General features: G+C 33.4%; 2 protein-coding genes across 2 annotated transcripts in view; one reads left to right on the top strand and one right to left on the bottom strand.

Moving 5' to 3' along the window:
* FGF7 (fibroblast growth factor 7) overlaps positions 1-6,601 on the top strand; it is a 73,489-nt gene extending 66,888 nt beyond the window's left edge. The window contains exons 3-4 of the mRNA XM_074234718.1: positions 2,397-2,500; positions 3,705-6,601. Of these exons, the coding sequence (XP_074090819.1) occupies positions 2,397-2,500; positions 3,705-3,899 (299 nt within the window). The 3' untranslated portion in view covers positions 3,900-6,601. The remainder of the gene's footprint in view (positions 1-2,396; positions 2,501-3,704) is intronic.
* Positions 1-24,442, bottom strand: part of FAM227B (family with sequence similarity 227 member B) — a 340,736-nt gene that overhangs the window by 246,732 nt on the left and 69,562 nt on the right. Inside the window, exon 10 of the mRNA XM_074236228.1 lies at positions 14,948-15,082. Within this exon, the coding sequence (XP_074092329.1) occupies positions 14,948-15,082 (135 nt within the window). The remainder of the gene's footprint in view (positions 1-14,947; positions 15,083-24,442) is intronic.

Raw genomic sequence — 24,442 nt, 5'->3', positions numbered from 1 at the left:
AAATGATCTTGGCCAAGAAAATCCCAAATGAGGTGACAAAGAATTGGACATGACTGAACAATAACAACATATTGACACACATCCCAATTAGTAGCAATGGCAGAGTTGATTCAATCATAGTTTGTGGCTCCAGAACCAGAGGGGGAGTATAGGGAATCAGCAGAACTTAATGATAAAAATGTTGTGGTTGAAGAGAAGAGAATGAAGGACAACTCAGAGTTTTCTGAAGTTTTCTGGGAGAGGTAGTCATTCATCAGGAGGAGGATATTAATAAGTATCACCAGACTGTCAAAGGATATAAGACACAAATAAAGTAAGGTAAACTCTATGGTCAACTGGCATAAGGCCAGGAGCATTAGTGGAATATGAGATTGATTTCCTTTATAGGTTTTTGCAAGGCAAACGGGGTTAAGTGGCTTGCCCAAGGCCACACAGCTAGGTGTATTAAGTATCTGAGACTGGATTTGAACCCAGGTACTCCTGACTCCAGGGCTGGTGCTTTATCCACTATGCCACCTAGACGCCCCTCCCTTAATGCCTTTAGAAGTATGTAGCTGTTCAGTGTGGTGATAGAAGGGGGAGAACTGGGTCTAATTATAAATATACAGTACATTGAATTACTTCAGTCTATTAATGACTATATTCAGTATTTGGCATATACCTGAAATGTTGTATGGGGATATAAGCCTCCAAATATACTGAAAAACGATATATCCTAAAGTCTACATTTCATTTTCATTGAAATCTGATGCCTGGACTGGATTTGAGTAAAAGATAAAATAAAGCCACCCCTTCTTCATCATACTACCACATTTTAAAGGTAGAATGAACATATGGATAAAAATCTAATTAGAGAATAGGGATTTTAAAAATCCAACTATAGTACAGAGATTTTTTTAAAAAATCCATAAACCAACCAAGACTATGGGAAAACTGCATTTTTCCATCTTGGTTAAAGTAAGAAACTCAGGAGTTTAGAGTGTCAGATTTTGTTGTGGTGACATTTCCCAAGAGAAGGGGCCTTAAGAGCTCAGCTCTTACAGATGTGCTTTTGAGTGAGCTCATTGGGCCATGGTAGTTTTAAAAGGGTGATTTTTTGAATATACTATTATTTCACTTTGAAATCTGAAGATTATACCAAAATAAATGTATATGCTGAAGCAAGACAGAAGACTAAATATAAATAGCAAATAAAGGGAGGTAAAGGTTTGATGAGATTAACTGTTCTATGTTTTTTTGGTTTTTTTGTTCCACTCTTGCCTTTAAACCTCTTCCAGAGCTGTGTTTGGAATGTGCCCTCTCTCTGAATTCATTATCCCTTTATCTTCTGGGAAGATAGGAAGGACAAAATAATGTTTTAATCTCCAATCATGCAAAATATATCAAATACCATTAAAATTAAAGGTTCTATATATTTATGAAGTCATTTTCATAGCCCAGGTGAAACTCTAAAAAAAAATAGAAATAAGAAATATCTTATTTATCCGATTATAATGAATTATACCATGATGAATAATCAGATCCAACAAATTTGTTTTCCTCATCTCTCCTTCTACTAGTTAATATATCAATTTCAAAATGACCTACTAGTGAACTATTTGTGTGCTGTACAGGGAAAAGGAGAAAGGTTAAACTTTATTTTTTATTTGTAGAGTTGGACTGTTTTTACAACTCATTTGTTGTTTTTCTAAGCAACACCTGTCCTTCAAAATTTCTCTGCTTCCTTTCACTTCCTCCAAGGAAGCAGTCACCTAACTTTCTAAATAATCCACAAAATAACTCAACATACAATAAATATGTGGAAACTTAGGAGAGAAAAGTAGATTGTATAATACATTCTTTTTCCTTCTTTGGACTTTTCATCTTTGCCTATTTCCTATTTTTAGACCTTTTCTTTTTAAGTTACTCTGTTATGTTTTCCATCATTTACACCTCCTTAAAGTATATTTTTTTTCCAAAAAGGTGACAAGGAAAATAAATAAAAAATGCTCTAATTGGCATCTTTGCTCAACTTCATATGCCTCAAATAGATTCTGCTTCCAATTATTGTTTAAAACATCAAAGGTTAACATGACTTCGGTAGTAAGGGATGCTAGCTATAACACATACACACATTAATTTCTAGAAACAAGTATATACATAAATGAAATTGTAGGTTCACAGGTATCCTTTTTTAAATGAAGAAAACATGAAGAAGTCTGCACTCCACCTGTAATTACAAAGGTTACACTGGTTTCTTGTGTGTGGGAATAGGGGGATATGGATTTAATAAAAACTGTCCTAATTATTTTAACAGTTTTTAAATGAAACTGAAATGGTTAAGAACAAGTAGCCTTTCATGGCTAGACTGCAAAACTAAATGAAGAGCTTACAGATCTTTCTGTGATTCATTGCAGATATTATGGAGATCAGAACAGTGGCAGTTGGAGTAGTGGCAATCAAAGGGGTGGAAAGTGAATACTTTCTAGCAATGGATAAAGAAGGAAAACTCTATGCAAAGGTATGTATGATATCTGTAATAGTGCATTTTTGAAAGGAATAGCAAGCTGTGCATAGTGGACTTGCAGTTTTATGTGCAATCATCTTTTTTATTGACTGGGTTATGGAAATGCTTATTTTATTCCATAAATTAAAAAAATAAAAAAGAAAAATTTGGCATTTGCACCCCCCCAAATACCCCCCAAATAAAACCTAAAATATAATATCAGCTCTCGATAAAAGCAAAAGCAAAACAAACAACAACCCTGATTTAGCTTACATAAGAGTAAAATTTGACATAGAATTGCCCCAAAGAGCACTTAATGTGGAGTCTGAGTACTTTGGTTGAATCTAAGCTCAGTTTCATTCTATCTTGGTGATCTTGGGCAATCTCTTAAACAATCTGGACTTTGGTGTCTTCATTTATAAAATTGGAGGTGAAGGGGGTTGGTCCATTTGACCTTTAGGATCGTCTCTATCTGAAAATCTTTGAGTTCATTTCTCAGCAATGATTTGTAAGCTATGGGCTTAAGAAACAAATTCATAGGCCTATGAAAAATCTCTATTACCATGTGAATTATAAAAAGGCAGTGTGGTTCAGTGAAAAGAGGATTAACTTCATAGTCAGAAATCCCTAGAGTTCCAGCTCTCTCACAGGCTGCCTCTGAAATATTCACTAAATAATGACTTAAGCCTCTATTTTTCATTTATAAAATGGAAATTAGATTTTTATTGTCTCCAATATCTGATGGTCAAATGAAATATCAATAGAGAGCTTTTTGGATAAACAATATCATATAATTGTATAGTAGTGGGAGGATGATAATCTACTGTACTATAGAATATCATGAACAATGATCTTGACACCAAATTTTCTCTAGGTAGATGAGGGGAATGGTCTTATTCCTTTCAATAAACATTACCACATGACACAATAGGTCACCCTCTCATAGAACTGTTGCTAGATGTTTATTGATGTTGACTATTTTAAATAGACATCAAATATGTAAGTCTACTACATAAGGAAAAAGTAAAATTTCAACCAGGTCATCTGATCTAAGTATTTATTTCACGAGCTGATTTACTTGACAGTCAACATCATTTTCCAGATCAGACAACTCCTCACCTTTAAACATGAGTTTTTATGCATTTTCCTTCTATCTGATATCTACTATTTATGCCTCTTCTCATTATATAAAGTATTCATTATGCTTTTTTTTAAACAGAAAGTCTGCAATGAAGATTGTAACTTCAGAGAATTCATCCAAGAAAATCATTACAACACATATGCTTCAGCAAAATGGACACACAGTGGAAGAGAAATGTTTGTTGCAATAAATCAGAAAGGGTCCCCTGTGAAGGGCAAAAAGACGAAGAAAGAACAAAAAACAGCTCATTTTCTTCCTATAGCAATCACCTAACTCTATACAGGACAAAAGGAACCAGTTCCAGCAGGAAGATTTCTTTAAGTAGACTTGTAAAAAGTAATTAAGAAAGGCTGGAAAACTACTGAAAAAACAAAAACAAAAACTGAACAAGCTGGACTTGCACGTTTATGTTTATTTTAAGAGACTGCATTAAAAGAAAGATTTGAAATTATACACAAAATCAGATTTAGTAACTAAAAGTTGTAAAAAATTTTAAACTAAGTTGTACAATCATAAGTAAGAGTAACATTTCTTTCTTAAGTTAATTTACCCTTAAGAGTAAGTTGCGACTTGATTGTCTGATGATTATTATTTAAAAAAATCTCTATCTGCTTATTAAAAATGGCTGCTATAATAATTAAAAAGCAGAGGGTGTTATGTAAAATATGTTGGACTTAGAGGCTGCTGGAATGATTTGTCAGATCATCAAGTCAATGCTACCTGTGGAAGTTGAGCAAGGTTTGAGATGTTTTCCACTAAAGAAATCTGAAGCCCCTATCCCACCCCAAATGGTCTTAACATTGCAGTACTGAATCAAAAACCTAGTTTGAAAAATAAAGATCGTACCAATAGGAAAAAGTGCTCATATGTATGAATACAAACAGTAATGCTGCTCAATTTAAAAGGGTATTTCTTAGAGGTTGTTTCACAATCTTGTATATAAACCATAACAGTAATAATACCAATGTACTTCATCTCACTTTCTACAAAGTAGCATATTATAAACTCAAAAAATTAAAATTCAGACATCATTAGGTTTTTTTATGTAACATAATCTATCTTTTGTATAATACCTGCTAGGGCATATGGCTTTTTGAATATTGTTCTCACCGTTACTCATGCTTTTTTCTGTTGTTACCAGCATTAAACTTTATCTTAAGTTGTATTTGAACATTATTGTTTTAAGTTATTTAAGTTTATGTTATTTATAAAAAAGTTATTAAGTTGCATCTGTTTCATATGCTTTTAATTCTAAAGGAATAACAAAACGGTCTGGCTCAACTGCATGTTCCCCCCCCCCCCCCCCCCATGACCAGACACCAAGTCTAGTACACAACACTCATGCCAGCAAACACTGGATGGCAGACAAAAATGACAGCCTGCAGCAATTCCTACAATGGATGTCTCACAGGGAACAAGACAAAAATGTGAAAAATATTTTGCCACATACTCTTGCCAATGAAGTTGGATAGTTCAGTCGAAATCACAGCAGATAAAAGAAGTTAGGTTTTAGAAGTAATCATTAATTCAAAGTTTGAGAATGAAGAATAACCTATTTTAATAACAAAGACATAGCTCCAACCCCCCCAAATCTCCAATATGTGTCTTCAAATTTCATAAGAGACTTAGAGGTGGCCCATAGAAATAAAAGACCCCTTCTTATAAAAGTAGAATTTTCAATGCCCCACATAAAGTTCTCAAATCCATTATGGAGGTAGTGCCCAGAGCAAGACCAACACCTAAGTGGAATATGTGACTATCCAAGTGATAGAACTTTAGGGATACCACAAACCCCTACCTGAACAATGACTGCCCAAAGAGCCATCCTCCTGGGTCCCAACTTGCTTGAAATGGCAATGAACTAATTAAGAGACTAGAATTTTATAGTCAGTATCTAGATATCAGTGGTGGAATTCAAATAAATTAACAATCAGATTTCTGTCCTAATGACTGTTTGAAGTATACAAAAAGATATACCAAAAGGTAGTTTAATATTTCATGCATTTAATACTCAGATAAGAAAAATACAAGAAGAACACAAAACTAGATTATGTTATATTACTCACAGTAAGCAAGCATATCCTTATGGAGCAAAAGCAGTCACATGACCACAGAAGTCAATGTTGGAATATACACAGAACCAAAACCCATTCTCCCTAGTCTAACCTTTTTTTCCCTTCTATTTTCATGGCTTCTGAAATGGGTGATAAGATAACCCTTAAAATCTATTTTAGTTCATTGTGTCCTAAATTCCTAATGGCTTCACAATTCAGGGAACACAGTGCACTCATAATATCTTGGGGGGAATATTGGGACTAACACAAAGTAGAAACAAATGACAGCTTGTCAACCCCTGGTTGTTTGGCACTTTTTCTCTTTATGTTATATGTTTGTTCACTGAAGTAATAACAATGAGGGAAAATGTAGTATTTCATCAAAGGTATAACGAGTTTTAAGAAATGAATAAATAAGTATTACAAGCATAGTTTCATGAATTTTGTTCACCTATGGACAGAATGGACATTACTACAGGTACTTAGAAAATGCTGTTGCACAGATGAACATTAAAAAAGAGTAAGGAATGTAAATTTGTGATTTCCACATTTGGCAGCTGCTCAGGTACCCACCTTAGAGAGAGAACCCTGATTACAAGTGCCATTTTAGCAACTGGTTTGCTGAACTCAAAAAATATTAGGTATCACTTCTGCCAAACCTATGCAAACTCAGTGAATCCTACCACTGCTATCTATATAACCTTAGGTAAATCACTTAACCTTCTAAGGCTCAATTTTTAAATCTTTAAACTGAAGGGATTTAGAATAGATGATTTCCAATGCTCCTTCTAGATTGAATATTACATGATTCTATTTTGACCTGAAATTCTCACTGACAAAATTAAAATTAGAATTAGACAAAAAAAATCAGAGACATTGTTAAAAGCTATATATGTCACTTGAGAATATTACGAAGATTAAGAATCCACTATAATTTTCTTCTGTTTGAATTGTTATCTTATATTATTGGCTAATTATCTTCATGGTAGGCATAAGCATATCACCAATAGAAAGAAGGAAATTGCAATGATAAGTCTTCCATTCCAAGTATTCTCATTATAGTTTATAATTTTTACAATCTTAAGAAATTTCAGATTTAATTGGTATGAATGAAAATATTGTTAGACATAATAAATTATCACACAATTTATTTTATATTTTGTCATATCAAAATACATTTTAGATATTTTAAGCAGGGTTAACAAATAATTCTGATATAACAGTTCCATGTATTTTCCTGGGATTAATGTATAAAACCATGCTTGCACATCTAAATTATCTATCTCACCTTATACATATAGTTCTCTGGGAAATTAAATGAATAATATTTTGACTTTAATTCTCTTATGTCATTTGACCTGGTTTACATCATGAGGCCTTTCTAACTATGAGCAGGTTTATTTTTAATTACTCAGTTGATATTATCAAAGCTCATAAGGTTTTCTTAAAGAGGCAATAAACAAATCAATGGAATTAGTTCTGTTATTTCATGAGATTTTAGGTCATCTTACCTTGCAATTATAATTATAATGCAATATTCACAATAGTCATAATAAATCAGATCAACATGAACATAATTGTAGCATATCTATACCACCCATTGAAGAGAATGAAGACATAGTGATAAAAATTATCAAAGTCATCCAAAATACACTTTGACAATTTGGAAGTACTGTGGTACAATGAAAAGTGCATGAAATCTGAAGATCAGATGAATTAAGTTCACATTCTAACTCTGCCACTTAATACCTATATTTCCTTGGGCAAGAAATTGAGACTCAGTTTTCTCAATTTTAACATATGAAAGTTATTCTAGGTGGGCTTTGAGGTCCCTGCCAGCTCTATATCTATGGTCCTTCCATTTTTTATGTACCTCATGCAAAAGTGGACAAAAGAAGAAAATAGAAAAATGCTTTTGGGAAAATATAATAGGGGATCACAGAATAAAAAAGTCAAAGGGCTCTCAGCTAAAATCTCTCTCTCTCTCTCTCTCTCTCTCTCTCTCTCTCTCTCTCTCTCTCTCTCATAAATATTGTCTCCAAGATGAGTTGGAAAGCACTAGTAATGATCAATAACCAACGAAAGACAAAAGACAACAAAATACAATGGAATTGAACAATCTGAAAGGGCTTTCATGGTGATGATGTATTCTCTTCTACAGTAATGATAAGTCATGACATAGACAGCTGAACTTGGAATCAGAAGGATATTATTTTGAATCTTACCTCAGACAATTTACTAGTTGGGTAATCCTGCGCAAGTAATTTAATATCTGCACCTGGGTGCTCTCACCTGTTAAATAAAGGAGTTGGATGCTGTTGTCTAAAAGATTCCTTTCAATTTTAAATCTATGATCTTGTGACTTTAACCACCTCTGTATCCAATGCTATAAAGAAGTAGAAATGATATTTAAGGAAAATGAAGTTGGAAAGAATGGCAAGTCCTGACCATATATATACACATACATACATACATACATACATACATACATTTAAATATACATACATAGATAAAAAATTTGTTGAAAGTGAAAATTTGAAAGCAGTTCTTAAGTTATCTGAAGGAGGAGTGAACTCCCAAAGCCTTACAAAAATGACAAATTATAGTACTAGTGAAAATGAGAAATGGGTAATTTTCCAACCCACAACCCCACTCAAAATATTTATAAAAATTATCTATGCCTGAATTAAAAGAATTTTCAATGAAGACACACAAAAGTAGAAAGGCAAGTTCTAGCAGATTTTTCTGAAGGAGTATATATTTTAAAGGTGCATATCAGTTTAATAGAGAAGAAGAATATAAAGACTGTTTATTGCTTGCTGATTTAAACATAGCATAGAGCAAAATGTTACCTAGATGACTTTCTATAGAGAAAGTATCTTTCACACATACAATAAAATTATATAAGATGTGATAGCTACAAAGACAATTTTGTTCAATGATTTGCTAAGGAATCACCTCAAGAGAGATGTTAAAATAGAGAAGCTAAAAATTGTCTGCAAATAATTTTTTTTCAGAGCGGAAGATAACTCATATTAAGTTTAAATAAAGGGATTCCTAATGATGATGTGATTTTAAATATGTCATTTAAAGAGGACATGTTTTTCCATGAAACAATATGAATTCAACCCATGAATTCTACTAAGTTTCCTTAGTGAGATCCAAGTAATTCAAGAAATCTAATCTAAACATTAACACTGGAGAGTTAATAAATGAAAAAATGTTTAACATTGAAGCATTCAGATTAAACATACTTGTAGTTCTCAATGTTAGAAAGTAGGGGGGAAAATTTTTAGATAAGGTATCTCTCCTGACATCATTAAATTTATAGTCTAATAGGGAAGTATGAAACAAACATAGATATAAAGTTAAATAACTTGCCCTAAGTCAAACAGTCAATATCAATTATATAAATTCAGGAATTATACTCTTTAAAAAAAGAGAGAGAGAACTTCTGGGGGAAGCTAGTTGGTGCAGTGAATAGAGCACTGGCCCTAGAGTCAAAGGACTTGAGTTCAAATGTGACCTCAGACACTTAATAATTACCTAGTTGTGTGATGTTGGGCAAGTCACTTAACCCCATAGCCTAGAAAAAAATTTTTTTAATTAAAAAAAGTTAAAAAAAGAGAGAGAACTTCTGAGGAAAGTTCAGGAAGTTTAGGCATTCTGAATCAAACAGATGCCAAAGAGTCAAGATAAATTCTGGGGAATGACTAAAGGATTCTGGTCCACTCTCTAGGACAGGTTTCAAATAATCTCTGTTCAAACATCTAATCATTATCATTCTAGACTAGAATTTATTCTTGGTTTATCACAGTTTCCCCCAAGTCTTTCACACAAAGGATGAACCAGGGTCAGGTCAGACTTGCCAAATCTGCTTTAGATTAGAACTGATGAATATATCTATACAATGTGAACTCAATTTCCAGTTGTAGCCCAGAATCAAGTTTCAGGTATGGATTCAGGACACAACTATTCACTCCTCTGCATACTGTTTCACAGTTCCATGGCAAAGTAGAAATTTTTTACATTGTTGTAGATCTTGTGACTATTTAGGTCAATCTCTTTAAAGTAATGACAGTTTCCATTTAGGAGGATCTAGAATATTCCAGAGTTTGATGCATTCAGCACAATGGCATGCAAAACATGAAAATCTGGAGAACCTCATAATCAATAGGGTGAATCCCTCTTTTCAGGCATTTCTCACTGAATCTTCTTCTGAAAATCTTTGGTTAACACATCTCCCTATTTTATGCCTTACTTGATACCAATGGTCAGAGGATACATAGAACAAGGTTTTTTTTGCTATGATCTGTTAAGAAATTTTGTATAATTTTGACATATACTTGGTAGACTATCTTGATGGGGAGTTCCTTTAAGGTAGTGTTTTGCTCTACCGAATCAAATACAGATGGATGGACAAATTAAAGAGCTCATCCATCAGTATATGTGTCTTGGGCAGATACTACAAACAGACAATAAAGACCCAAAGTTGAAAAGGAGGAAGAGAGACTAGATTACCTTTGGGTATTTAAAAAAAATCTTTAATATACCCAAGTTTCTCCTTGAATCAGAGTACCATCTTTTCTCCAGCACTCTGAGTGGATCATCTATGGGGAAATTATGAAAAGACATATAGTTATACATGATAAGCAGACATGATGATAGGATGGGCATAGATGGAGGAAATTCCCATATTGATGGTGATATAAATCATTGGAATGTTAGAGATACTGTAGAATGTGAAAAGAAGTTTGGGAAACAGAATCTAAAGGTTAAAAATAAAAACCAGTCTTGATTATTTTTGCCACTCCCTTGAAATATCCCTGAAATATGTCAATTGACATACTTCATTGGATGAAAATTAACTTAACTTGAGCATTAATTTAACAGAACAATTTATTTCAATATATGTCTTACTAGATTAAAGGTTTTTTTGAGAGAAGTGATTATATCTTCTATAGCTTTTGTACTTCCTAATCACATCTGTATATATAAAAATTTGATAACTGAGTTTGCTAATAAACATATCTATCTGATTTATGGTTTAAAATGTTAAAAAAGTATCTGGAAATTTTTTTTGTCTGATTTTGTCTGGTTTTTACTCAAAACTCTCTTGATGATAAAGCTAAAAACAAAGAATTTTAAAAACTATACTTAGCAAAATACAAAGTATTTTAGTCTTAAAATAAATTCTAATCTTAAAAGTCTTAATGTGGTAATAGACTACAATAAAAGAAATGAGCTTTAAAAAGTTCAGTCTTGTAAATAATTTAATAATACACTGGCTGGTGGGGAGCTGGCTTGTAAATCCTGAGGCATTCCAGATACCGAAATTCTATAATTGCTTACATTCCAATCCTAAAAAGGGAGATATTTTGCCTTTTTGTTTAGAAGGCAGATTTTAACTATCCACTGTCTGTTTATTTCATTAAAAACAAAAACAAAAACAAAAAGTTCTTTTAATTCTAGAGAAAATCTGCCTTTAATTGATGATGAACACTTAAGATGGTAAGAACAAATTATGTTTTCAGCATTCTAGAGTGGGGTTCTTTGTCCTGGACCCTTCTAACAATCTGGTGAAGCCTATAGACCCCTTCTTAGAATAATGTTTTTTTTAAAATCATTCAATGAAATACTCTAAATTACTAAAGAGGACCAAAATGACATAGCAGTTTGTTAGAATCTTACATGTGTCTGCCTATGGCTGATTAGACCATTATGAAGTTGGAATCTCTACCACAAGTTGGGCACAACAGTCCATGTGAACACCCAGGGTGGATTCTCTAAATCTGAACATCTCATATTTTTTGTTTTTTTGCAAGATAATGGGGTTAAGTGACTTGTCCAAGCATATAGCTAAGTAATTATTAAGTGTCTGAGGTCAAATTTGAACTCAGTTCCTCCTGACCACCAGGGCTGGTGCTCTATCCATTGTGCCACCTAGTTGCCCTATCTCATGTTTTCTTTAAGCTCTATTACTATTTCCTTACTTCTCTTGGATATCAACTTTTGTTCTCTTTTCAAAGAAACCAGAAACAAGTGATATAATGCTTTGTCTTTTTTCCCCTTAGGTGTAGAACCAAAAGGAAGTTGAAAAAAGGCAAACTGAAATGATGTTAGGACAAACTTCTTGACAATTAAACCATTCACAAGTGAAAGGGCTCATCAGGAGTTGGTGGGTTTCTTTTCATTTGAAATCTTCAAGCAGAAGCTAGATGATCACTTCTCTTGGATGTGGTAACAAGGTCTTCCTTTTTGAGCATGGGCTGGATTAGATGGCCACTGAGGTACCTCCCAACTCTGAAATTCTATGGCTCTATGATTCTGATCCCTATCTTATTGTAAATAAGAAAAGCCTATGGAAAATGAACTTTAAGGTCTAACCTTAGGAAGAAAGATAGTATAATTTCAGAGGTAAAGAGATAGCTGCTTTCCCAACCCAAAACAATCTTCTAGGGTTTCCTTGATATATGGCTTCCTTTAGCCAGATGATAAACCTTTTCATCCCACAGAATTAAAATACAAAATACAAATACTCTTGGAAGAAGTAACAAATTGAACCCAAACCCATTCACACTAAAGTGTAAATTACTGATAGTGGATAAACATGAAGATTTACTTTGATAAATTAATGCAAAATTATATAGTAGACAAAACATAGACATTGCCAAGCCTCTCCTATAGATGCTCACTTTTACTCCCAGTGGTGTTTTTGCCTTTTACTTAAGTGCAAAATGAACTATTCTTTCTCTACCCCTCCCATTTTATAGATATATAAGTAAGTGGTACAATGTGGATAGAGTACAGGGCCAAATTAAATTAAGGAAGACTAGAATTCAAATCTAGTCTCATATCCTTTCTAGTTTTGTGACCTTGACCTCTGCCTCAGCATCCTCAATTTTCAAATGGGGATACTAATAACACCAACTTGTAGGGTTGTTGTGAGGATCAAATGAGTTAATATTTGTAAAAAGTGCTTAGCACAGTGTCTGGCACATGGTAGATTCTATATACGTGCTTATTCCCTTACCAACTATCAGGAGAACTTTGATCTCATAAATAGAAAAAAAGATGGAAAATTATCACAATGAGCATTGAAAGGGAGTTAAAGAACAATAATAATAAATGGGTAAATAGTGTCTGGCCCAGCAGATATAGAGCTATCTACTTGAGGGATGGGGAACAGTTTAGCATGAATTTTTTCAGGCATCAGAAAGTATAAAGAAAACCCATAACAAAAAACAAAAAAAAAGAGAGATCTTTAAAAAAACAATGAAAATTTGTTGTCCTTAGTTTTCATCTCTGTCTTCAAACTTATTCACTCTATATGTGCTAGCACTAAATAGAACACAGAGCTTGGAACCAGGAAGACTGAGCTTCCTGAGTTCAAATCTAGTTATAGACACTTATTACCTGTGCCATCTATAGCAAGTTACTTTACTTGTTTGTCTCAGTTTCCTCATCTGTAAAACGATTTTGAGAAGGAAATGGCAAGTCACTCCAGTATCTTTGCCAAGAAAGTCCCAAATGGAGCCATAAAAAATCAGACACAACTGAACAATAACGATTTTATAGAAATCATAGTTATTTTTCTTGGAGAAGGAACCTGTGAGTTTTTTGCAACAAGGAATCCCTAGTAAAGAAACTCCCAGTGAGAAAATTCCCTCAATCAGTACAAAATTGAAACTGCTCTATAACTTAAACTTTGAATTTACCAATTACTGAGAGATTAAGTGATTTGTCTAGGGTCTAACCAATATGTGTCAGAGCTAAAACTTGAACACAGGTCTTCCTGACAGAAAGTCCAATTAGTTCCCCATCTATTATGATAAGAGTATAATAGATTTAGAGCTTAAAGGGAAATCAGAGGTCTCTACTCTGAACCCCTAAGTTTATAAATGGTGGAACTGAGGTTGAGAGATACTACATCCAAATACACACTAGTAAGTGTTAGGGATATAAACATAGGACCTCAACATAGTATCAAAATGTTCATGGTTTATAGAAATGTATTTGTTATCAAAATGCCAAGTTGAATCATAATTAGCTGAAATATATACCATTTTAAATAAGCTTCCCCCAAGTTTACACAGATTCCTGGTCTACAAACACTTTTTCTAACAGATTTAAAATAATATTGCTTAGCAATTATGTTCTAGCCACAATAATCAGCAAATTACAAATTATTCCCAATTGAGTGAAAATTTTTAGCCTTGAAAAAAAACTAATGAAACTTACATATTTATAAGGTCTTTGACAAAGATATAATTAACTTTGTTTTCAAAATATTCTCTGGCTTCAACCAGTCTTCAAAATGGGTGAATTTTTTTGAAGTGTCTTAGGTAATTTCATCTATTAATGAGTTAGTTTAGCCATATTTTATCATCAGGTATTAAAAACTATTATTGAAATGCTTCAAAGTCATTAAAAGATCAAATGAATTTTGTCAGGTGTTTATTTTTTTCCATAATTTTTTTAACAAAGTGTATGTTTGAAAGAAATTAAAATTCATATGCTTTGTTTGAATTAAAACATTTTTTAAAAACCTTGTAATTTAAAACTCTTCCATAACTCTTAGGTGTTAAGTTAGAATTCTTTTCCATTTTTACTTTTTATCAAATGGATATTAAACATGAAATTAAATTGAATAATCCAGTAGACTCCTGAAAAATTCTAAATAGCACTAAAGGCAGGTCTCTGGAATGAGAAAAAAATATATATATAAAATAATTAAAAATTTATATATTTTTTCATGTTTTCTTTAAATTTTTAAAAGACTGAGAAAATATATTTGATGTGTCTTAGCCCATCACAAATTTTGCAATCAAGACCTAGTGAGGGAAGAGTTGAATATAAGAGAATAAGTGGTAGAGGTGAGTTTTTTTAAAGAGGACAGTAAAACAATGGGCAAAAGAACATTAATTTGTAAAAGGCAACACTTTGAAACTTGAAATTGGGAGCAGTTAGGTGGTGCAGTGGATAGAGCACTGGTCCTGGAGTCAGAAGGACTTGAATTCAAATCTGGCCTCAGATACTTACTAATTACCTAACTGTGTGACCTTGGGCAAGTCACTTAACCTCACAGCCTTGCAAAACTAAAAAAAAATATTTAAAAAAAAACAACAAAAGCCCCTTAAAATTACTTTTTCTTATCATTCTGAAGTCTTATAATTGTAATCACTATTAATTCTTGTCTAGTAAACAACTGTATTTGAGTTTGCTGATGAAAATTTCATCTCAGTATTTACATGAATAATAACTTACTTATACTTGCAATTTCTTTATCTGAAAGGTATCCTCTTCTGGTTTTTGACATCCTTTTCATATTACCATGGATTGTGTTTTCCTCTAATGAACCAAGATTCCATTGAATACTAATGCCTATTGGGGGATTTAGACCTGTAATAACAGAGTTAAATTTAATCGGAGAAGAAATACAAAATAAGATTATAATGCATTTTGTTCAGATCCAAAAGAAATTTTGTACTAGGTTACTGATTTTTTTTGACCACATCATTTCATGAACCTTTCTTTGAAGGTTCAGAGAGGTTATAAAACTACAATGGTGAAATGAATGTCTATATTGATTAAATCATGAATTCATGAAATTTGAAGTAAATAATAATGTTTTTAGCTTTTCAAATAAAGTAATTCGTATTAGTTGTCTCATGTTACTTTCCAGAACACTCCTCATTTTATAGTTGAAATTAAAGCAGAGAGAAGTCAAATATGTTGCATTAATTTTCTATACACTAATAGCAAAATTAGTAATCAAAAACAGCTCTCCTAATTTCTAGCTCTGGACTCCTTTTACTTCCTCTGATAATATTTGCATCATTGAATTTATTTTTTGTTTCTTTCTATTCCATAAGATAGGTGTTTAGTAGGAATATGCTATTCTGAAGGGCAGGTCAGAATTTACTTCTTTTCCCTTGATCTGGTTAATGGTTACTTAAGATTAGTGATCAGTAACAGAGTATGAAGTTGTAGCAGAACTTGTTGTAGTAGAAAGGGTAGAAGATATATATGCTCTATGTTGGGTGAACTAGTTTCAGGAGAAACTGGGAAGGGGAAAAGGAGAAGTTATTAATGTGGTATGTAATGTCTCAACAAAAATACTATTTCAGAGTTAAGTGAGGGTTGAACTTTGGCCAGAGAAGGGTTTAAATCAGAAACAGCAAAAGAACTAAGATTTTTGTTGGTAGATAGGGTAGAATAGTTCATTCAACAAATGCTAATTCAAGAAACATGTATTAAGTGCCCACCAATTCCAGGGAATGATATTGAAGGCAATGGAGATAAAGACACTTCAAAGTGAAGCCGACTCTTCCTTTCCTCAAGTAACTTAAATTGTATTGGGAGGAATATGGCTTCTGTATGGATAAATAAAATACAAAATGGAGGGGAATGGGAATAAAAGAAAAATCCATACAATGCATTCTAGCAAACTGTTAAGGAGAGAAACATTCTAGTTTTGGGAGGTTTGTGTGTGGTGGGGGAGAGATGGGGTGGAGAGGAATTGGGAAAGTGTGACAGATTATTATTATTATTATCATTATCATTATGTCAAGTATTCCCTTGATGTTCATTTAAACTTTTCTTTACCTAAATGAAAATATTGTGCAGGAATATTTTGAATGGACCACAAGGCTCCCTAAAAGTGACGACAGACTGATATTTCTCTCCTCCTGGGAGAGCCAATGACTTGTTATTGGTGTAGATCTGAGCTTGATGTGCAGCCAGTAAAAGTATAACAGATGTAACGTACAGGGGAATAACAGTTCCCAATGTAAGAATGGTACAGGGTGCAATTTGTATGAGGATTAGGACACAAATGCAAACTATACAAGGTTAGGACAAAATGAAAGTGTAACAGGCCCAGCTGGGCTGGCTTCAAAGGTTCAGTCTACAAAGGCACAGGAAATAAGGTCACTGAGCAAACCAGGAGCAGGCCTGGGGACCCACTGAATCAGCAGCAATAACAAATGTTTCTGGAGCTCTCAAACCAAAGATGCTAAAGAGGTCAAAATAACTGGTCAGAAGGAGATAATGGGTCTCTTTGCTGGCACTGGGCAGTATGTCTCTGTTGCTTTGCCCGTGCTCGAATCTGAGTCACAGTCCTGGGTGGCAGTTCCATAGTGAGAAGGAGCACTAGCCCAACAGTTTGTGGCTACAGTGGAGCAGGGAATCTTGTCACAGTTCCAGGGAAGAAAGAGTACCTGTGGACAATCATAGACCAGAGCACAGGCCAGAAGAATAGTAAATACATTTCTCCTTAGATCATGTTACCTTAGAAGAACTGAGAACCTAGAGATCCTTAGAAGAATCTCTGAAAACAGCTGCACAAAACCCCTGATGTCTAGGACAGGGCACCCTCTACCTTGAAAGCAAAGTCTCACTTTAACAAAGAAGTAAAATCAAGTAATAGATTGGGAAAAGGAGCAAACAGCAGAAAAAAAAATCTGACTCTAAAAAGTTACTAAGGTGATAAGGAAGATCAAAACACACACTCAGAGGAAAATAACAAAGTCAAAGCACCTACATCCAAAGCATCCAGGAAAAAGTTGAATTGATTTCAGAACATGGAAAAGCTCAAAAAGAATTTTGAAAATCAGATAAGAAAGGTAGAGGAAAAATTGTGAACAGAATTTAGGAAGAGTGATGAAAGAAAATCATGAAAAACAAATTAACAATTTGATAAAGGAGGCACAAAAACACTGAAGAAAATAACACCTTAAAAAACAGACTAGGCCAAATGGCAAAAGAGGTACACAAAGCCAATGAGGAGAAGAATGCTTTAAAAAGCAGAATTAATCAAATTAAAAAAAGGCACAAGAATTCACAGAAGAAAAAATGTCTTCAAAACGTAGAATTGGCCAAATGGAAAAGGTCATTAAGAAAATAATTTCTTAAAAATTAGAACTGAGCAAATGAAAGCTAATGACTTTAAGAGAAATCAAGAAACAAAGAAACACCAAAAGAGGAAAAAAATACAAGAGAACGTAAAATAGTTTATTGGAAAAACAACTGACCTGGAAATTAGATGCAGGAGAAATAATTTAAAAGTTATTTTAAAAACCATGATTCAAAAAAAAAAATAAGTCACTGGGTGAATGTGTTCAAAAATGCCACAGACTATGACAAAGGTAGAAAGAAGAGTTCATGGGAAGAGTGTCCAGAAAGGAAAGAAGAGGAAATTCACTTAATGGCAAGGAAACAAAAGAGGCAGGAAAAAATGGAAAATAGGAGTAGGGGAAAAATAAATAAGAAAGAAAGCAAAAAGACAAAGATAGACTACCACCACCGAGGGGGGGGGGGAGACTGTGATGGAAAAGATCACATACTAATATAAACCCACAAAAGAGTTTGTTTATTTACTTAAGTATATCAAATAAAAAATAATGAAAGAAATGAACCATGACTCCATGTTGGATGATAGTTACTAAAATATTTTCTTTAACCAGAGATAGAGTAAAAAAGACTACAAAAGGAAGAAAATAACTGGAAACAAAAAGAGGGATTAATATGGCCAAAAGCAGAGATATGCAATGTAGTAATGCAAGAAAAAAATCTACAAGATGAAATTTAAGATGGGAAGTCTGGGTTATGTAAAGTTTGAGCAGAAAGCAAAATGAAGAAAAGGGTGATGACAAAAGAGTTGTAGGAGTAAACTGATATTTTCAGATCCAGTTGTCTTTTGAAGATCTGAGGCAACTCTTGTGTTCCCACTCTTAGAATTTAAAGAAATTATAGACCCATGTGGGCTCTGAAACCTATTCCCATCACCAATTAGGTCACTGATTTCATGAAGAATGGGATCAATACTGCATAATTGCTTAAAGATGGAAACATATTATAATGGTTTTAAAAAAGGAAAAAAAAATAGGATCTATGGACTCTAAACCAGTAAGGATGACTTTGATTCCTAGCAAAGAGGAAATTTTAGGATTACTCTAATGTAAAATGAGTTATCATTTCAGAGATGAGGAAATTGAGATGCAGTGAGGGTATGTGATTTGGGTCATGCAGCAGGTTATTAGCAGCCCCTGGATTAAAATATGTATCTTCCAATTCTCAGAACAATGAACTTTCCAGATAAATAGGGAAATGAGGGCAATTATTTATCTTTTGAAAACTGAAAATAATCTATAAAAATCCCATCTATTTTATAGTCTACATAGTTCAAATAGCCATTTGAGATTGAAGGTCACTTTTTTACTTTTTTTCCTGGTATATGAATTGCCATGGACAAAAAAGTTTTAACAACAAATATCAGCCTACTGCTAGCCCATTGTGCTAAACAGTGATTAGCTAAACAGGTTCTCAGAAAACAGACTTGATCTGATTCCCAGAGTCATACTTGAAATCTTTCCAGAATGACAGATCCTGTCAGAATTTTCACTTTACTGGCACAGATCTGTCAGAAGTTTGAGAACCTGGGTCATGCCTATAACCAAAGAGACAGCAAAAAATTTGACTTTTCTTTATTTATTATGCTTTGGATAAAAACTTCATAGCCAGAAAGCTCAAGGGTTGCAAAAAATGATGAAATTATAAAGTCTACTGCTCAGTATTTAATGTAATTTAGTAGTGAAAAATAGGATCATTGTAATCTAAGGTTTCATTTTATATAACTAACATGCTAGAAAATGATGATCTAAAGATTCATATCACAAAATTTAATTACTATTATTACCACCACTATCACCACTATCATTCATGCAATATTCATGTAATAACATTATATATCTATATCTATATCTATATCTATATCTATATCTATATCTATATCTATATCTATATCTATATCTATATCTATATCTATATCTATATCTATATCTATATCTATATCAAACTACCTCTCAGTAAATATTTATTCTCTTTACCAGGCAGAGAGACATAGCAGTAAAAGCAATATTGGATTAGCCTACAGACTCAATGGCCAAACATCATTGAAGAGGATGATAGAGGAAAATGACTGATATCATCTTATAAAACACTGATAATCAGTATGGGGAATAACAAGAACATAGAAAGCTTTACCTAAGACCTAAGATATTATTTCTGGAGCATTTATGATTAAAACTAAAGAACAATGAATAGAAGTGTAATGAAACAAATCTACTGCACTGAGATCATTGGAGCCATTAAAGTGAAAGTATTAGTACTAATCCAAGAAATATTATTGATATAAATTAATAAACTTTGAGAACAGTTAGTTATAGGCTCAGAAACATAATATTTTCTTCCAAAACTATATAAATTTTAAATAATTAAGACTCTTTTACTCTGATACTACCTAAATGACCTAGGGCAACTCATTTAATTTTCCTCTCCTGCAAAATGAATGAATCCTGAAGTTCCTTCCACCTCTAGAATATCCTCAAATGACTCTGAGTTGTGTTTTCTAACTCCATATAAATCACCAGCTTCTTTCCTTCTTGTTCAGTTTATAAATTTGGTGAAGCCCATGAATTCACTTTCATAATATTTGTACAAAATAATATTTCAGAATATTTGCACAGAATAAAATTTAAAGCATAAAAAGGAAACCATTTATGTTGAAATATGGTTATCGAAGCATTTTTTAAAAAGCAGGTTCTTGGACCGAAGAATAAAAACCCTTGGTCTTTACTAACTGATTTCTTACTACTCTTTTCAGCCTGCCTCCTTTTAAATTTCTACTTGTATTTTTTGGTTCTGGTTCCTAAAACTGAGCTGACACTACCAGAACAACTGAAAAGGCAAAAAATAAGGAATAATTATCAAATAAATTCCTAGGATTTGTATAGGATGCATAGGCATAAACTATTTGCTGGTTTTTTTCCTTCTAAAATGAAGTTTAGTTTTTTAAATTTGAAATCTTTTATTGTTGTAGATTTTAAGGTAGGAGGTAAGTTATTCTTAAATTTCTATCTGGGTTTTTCCAGGAAAAATTCTAATGCAATAGATAAATAAGCCTGGGTATCACAGGGGAAATTATAATAATCAAAACCAGATCTATTATGATACAGCCAAGAGGGAGCACATAAATGTCAGAAAGAATACAGCCAAGAATGTGTCCATTGGGAAACCCATGGCTTAAAATGCTGTTTCTGAAAAAGTGTGACCCAAAACTATTTGCCAACTTGTCTGGCACAAAAATATTAAAAATCAAATGGTTATATGATGGAATCCATAAAAACATAATTCATTTTTTGCAATCATCCAAAAAATGTATAATGATAGTGTTAAAATTAAATATATATTTACATATATGCATATATGTATAAATATATATGTATATGAATGTAATACTAAAATAAACTGTCTATTCCATATCAAGAGTTATTCACAGACTGATAGAATCATCTGAGGTCACTACTGATGCTTTGAAAATAAAAGAAATCTAATTGAAATTAGTCCAAAATTTTCTGTGAAAACTAGAAATTGCATGTTATTTCTTAAGAGGAAGAGGCAGCTAAGTAAACTTTAATTCTTAGGGGAAATAATCATGAGCAACTTGCTTAACTATACTGTTTCAGCATGCTAAAGCATTTTACTAGGAAAAAGAAAAACTAATAATAAATGGGCTTTTAAAATGAGCTTACAATGTAAGAAACAAACAAAATTAAAAAATCCCAGAAGATTTTCAGAATCCAAAAGGCAATTGCAAAGAAAATGAATCATGTGTCACTTGTTGTCTGAAGGGGAATAGATGAAAAAGATCATGTTGATGAACAGCATGAAAAGGGTTTTTTTTTTTTTTTGGTGAATGAGACATATGCTTTGAGAGAATCAAAGAAAAAATAAGAAGAAAAAAATCTTAGGTATTAGAGGATTTTATGAAACTAAAATAGAAATAGGAGACATTAAATCACAAATAACTATGTTTGAGTTTCCCTGAAGGCCTTTTATTAACATCATTTTAAAATTTGAGGTTATCTGTGTTTTATTGTATTTTTGTTAAATATTTCCTAATTCCATTTTAATCTAGTTTGAGTTTATGTGTTTGATACCTCTGCATTACAGCATTTAAGTCAATACTAGTGGAATAGAATCACTGTCATGTTCCATCAAGAATCACTCAGGTACCATTTACAATCTCTGAAAACCCACTCAGAATCATCCTGATCTTAATTCTCATTTAGAGTTCTTCACTTCTCCCTTGACTAGTTCTCTTTTCTCAGGTGAAAATTACATTAATGTGTAAATTGTCTTTATAATAAATCCCTTTATGTAAGGGATTCATTTAGGGAGTTCTCTGATCAATTTGATAAATTTACAATTAACTGAGTTTTTGACTGGGCCTATATATTTTTCTTATAGAGAATTTTCACAGATAGGAAGAGAAATAAGAGAGAAAAGTGTCATGAAAATCCAGAGGTATGGTAGCATGAAATGTTATCAGGAAACACAGGAGGCTGAGGTTTTAGAAAGGCTATCAAATTTGGTCATTAAAAGATTATTTTGGAAGCAGAAAGGCTCATCTTCATGAATTCAAATCTGGTCTTAGACATTTTTTTTAGATTTTTGTAAGGCAGATGGGGTTAAGTGGCTTGCCCAAGGCCACACAGCTAGGTAATTATTAAGTGTCTGAGACCGGATTTGAACCCAGATACTCCTGACTCCAGGGCCGGTGCTTTATCCACTGCACCACCTAGCTGCCCCTGTGTTAGACATTTTATAATTGTTTCACACTAGGCAAATCACTAAACCCTATTTGCTTCAGATCCTCATCTATAAAATGGGGGGGGGGGGAAGGAAATGGGAAACCACTACATTAACTTTGCCAAGATAATGCCAAATGGAGTCACAAAGAGTTAGATATGGTTAAGACAAATCAACAATAACGTTGGAGATTAATGATAAATAGAAAGAGGAACAAGAGAAAATTTTCATGAAAATCCAGAAAGATAGTAGCATCCAATGCTTCTAGAAAACACAGGAGGGTGAGGCTTCAGAAAGGACCATCAAATATGGAAATTAAGAGATCAGTGTAGGAGGGATCAGTTTTAGTTAAGCAATAAAGTCAAAACTTTTGTTTCAAAAGATGGAACAGTGGTTAGAGAGAAGACATTTCATTTAGACATTTTGGGGTGGAGGTGGGGATGGAGTTTTATAGTAAAAAGATCAAGAGCTGTAACAAGATAGTTTGAGGAGATGGTAGAGTCAAGCAAGGAGATTGCTTGTTTTATTTTTTAAGATAGGGAGATAGATTTTAAGCAACAGAGGATGAAGCAATGGACAGGGAGAGACTGAAAAATCTGAGATGAGAAAATAATTGTCAGTCACTCAGTCAATAAGCATTCATTAATAAAGTGCTTTGTTACGTTCTGAGTATTTTTCTAAAGGAGTACTACAAATGAAAGCAAAAAGAGAGTTCCTTTCCTTAAGGAAATTATATTTTAATCAGAAGGGACAATAACATGTAAAAAGTGAGCTGAAAAGGTGGGGAGAAAAGGTCCTACCATTTGGAGGATTCAAAAGAAAAAGGCTTGAGGTAAATCACCAATACAACCTATGGTGGGGGAGAGAAGAGAGAGAGAGAGAGAGAGAGAGAGAGAGAGAGAGAGAGAGAGAGAGAGACAGAGAGAGAGACAGAGACAGAGAGACAGAGAGAGAGAGACAGAGAGACAGAGAGACAGAGAGAGAGACAGAGTGAGCTTCCAGGTTAAAGATATTTCTATGGCATGGTAGAGAAAGCACTGTGGAGATAAATAGGCAGATTTTCCTGGATAGGGTGCTTATGGGGGCCAATTGCATAGAGGATGAGGTACAGGATCAGGGAGGACATGTAAAGGGGTTGGCCTTGAAGGGGAGAAAGTTCACGTCTTCATTGGAATAAAGGGAGGGAGAATAGAGTGTGATGCCTGAGGGGTTTTGAGATATAGAAAAGAAAAGAGAGAGTTCGTGGCAAATGACCTCTGTTTTCCTCAGTGAAGCATAAGATAAAAGAGAATCAAGTCCAGAATACTCATTTTTCTTTGGTTGGTTTCATCTTTTGACAGATGCAAAGGGAGGGCAACATGAACAAACACAAAGATTCATTTTGCAAATAGTTAATAGTTTAGGTGGAAATGAAAGTAGGTACGAGGGGAGCATGGTCAGTTAGAACTGGAAATATAGATCAGAGACTTTTTTTTTAAGGTTTTTGCAAGGCAAATGGGGTTAAGTGGCTTGCCCAAGGCCACACAGCTAGGTAATTTTAAGTGTCTGAGGCCAGATTTGAACTCAGGTATTCCTGACTCCAGGGCAGTGCTCTATCCACTGCGCCACCTAGCCACCCCTGACATGAAAGTTTTTGAGACAGTAGGAGGAAGTGATGTCAGTGGTCCCCTCCCTCACTTTAGGAACCCCAGCAAACTTAACCAGCTAAGACTTGGAAGAAATGGAAGCAAGATTATAATGATAGACAGAGAGATGAACAAAATAAGATTTCAAATCTCCCAAGAAATCTTGATCTACTACTGATGAAGTCCCCTGTTTAGGCCACAGATGTTAAACACATGATCCAGGGGGCTGCAGACTGAGTAGAGAATGAGTTAGATTAAAATGTAATTGGGAAATTTTTAACAAAGTAAATAAAGTACGGTGAAACATAGATAATACTACATTTTAAAACTAAGTCAATATATATATATAGTTTAGTGACCACCATTTATATTTGGGTTTGACATTGTTGGTTTAAACTGTCCCCTGGTTTAGATCATTCTTTGGTATAACCATGCCCTTCAAATCTCTTCAAAGAATTCAATATATAATATGTAAAGTGATTTT

Source organism: Macrotis lagotis, chromosome 4, assembly GCF_037893015.1.
Source record: "Macrotis lagotis isolate mMagLag1 chromosome 4, bilby.v1.9.chrom.fasta, whole genome shotgun sequence".
NCBI lineage: Eukaryota > Metazoa > Chordata > Mammalia > Peramelemorphia > Peramelidae > Macrotis > Macrotis lagotis.
Note: the sequence above shows the minus strand (reverse complement) of the source record. Positions and strands in the feature narration are given on the sequence as shown.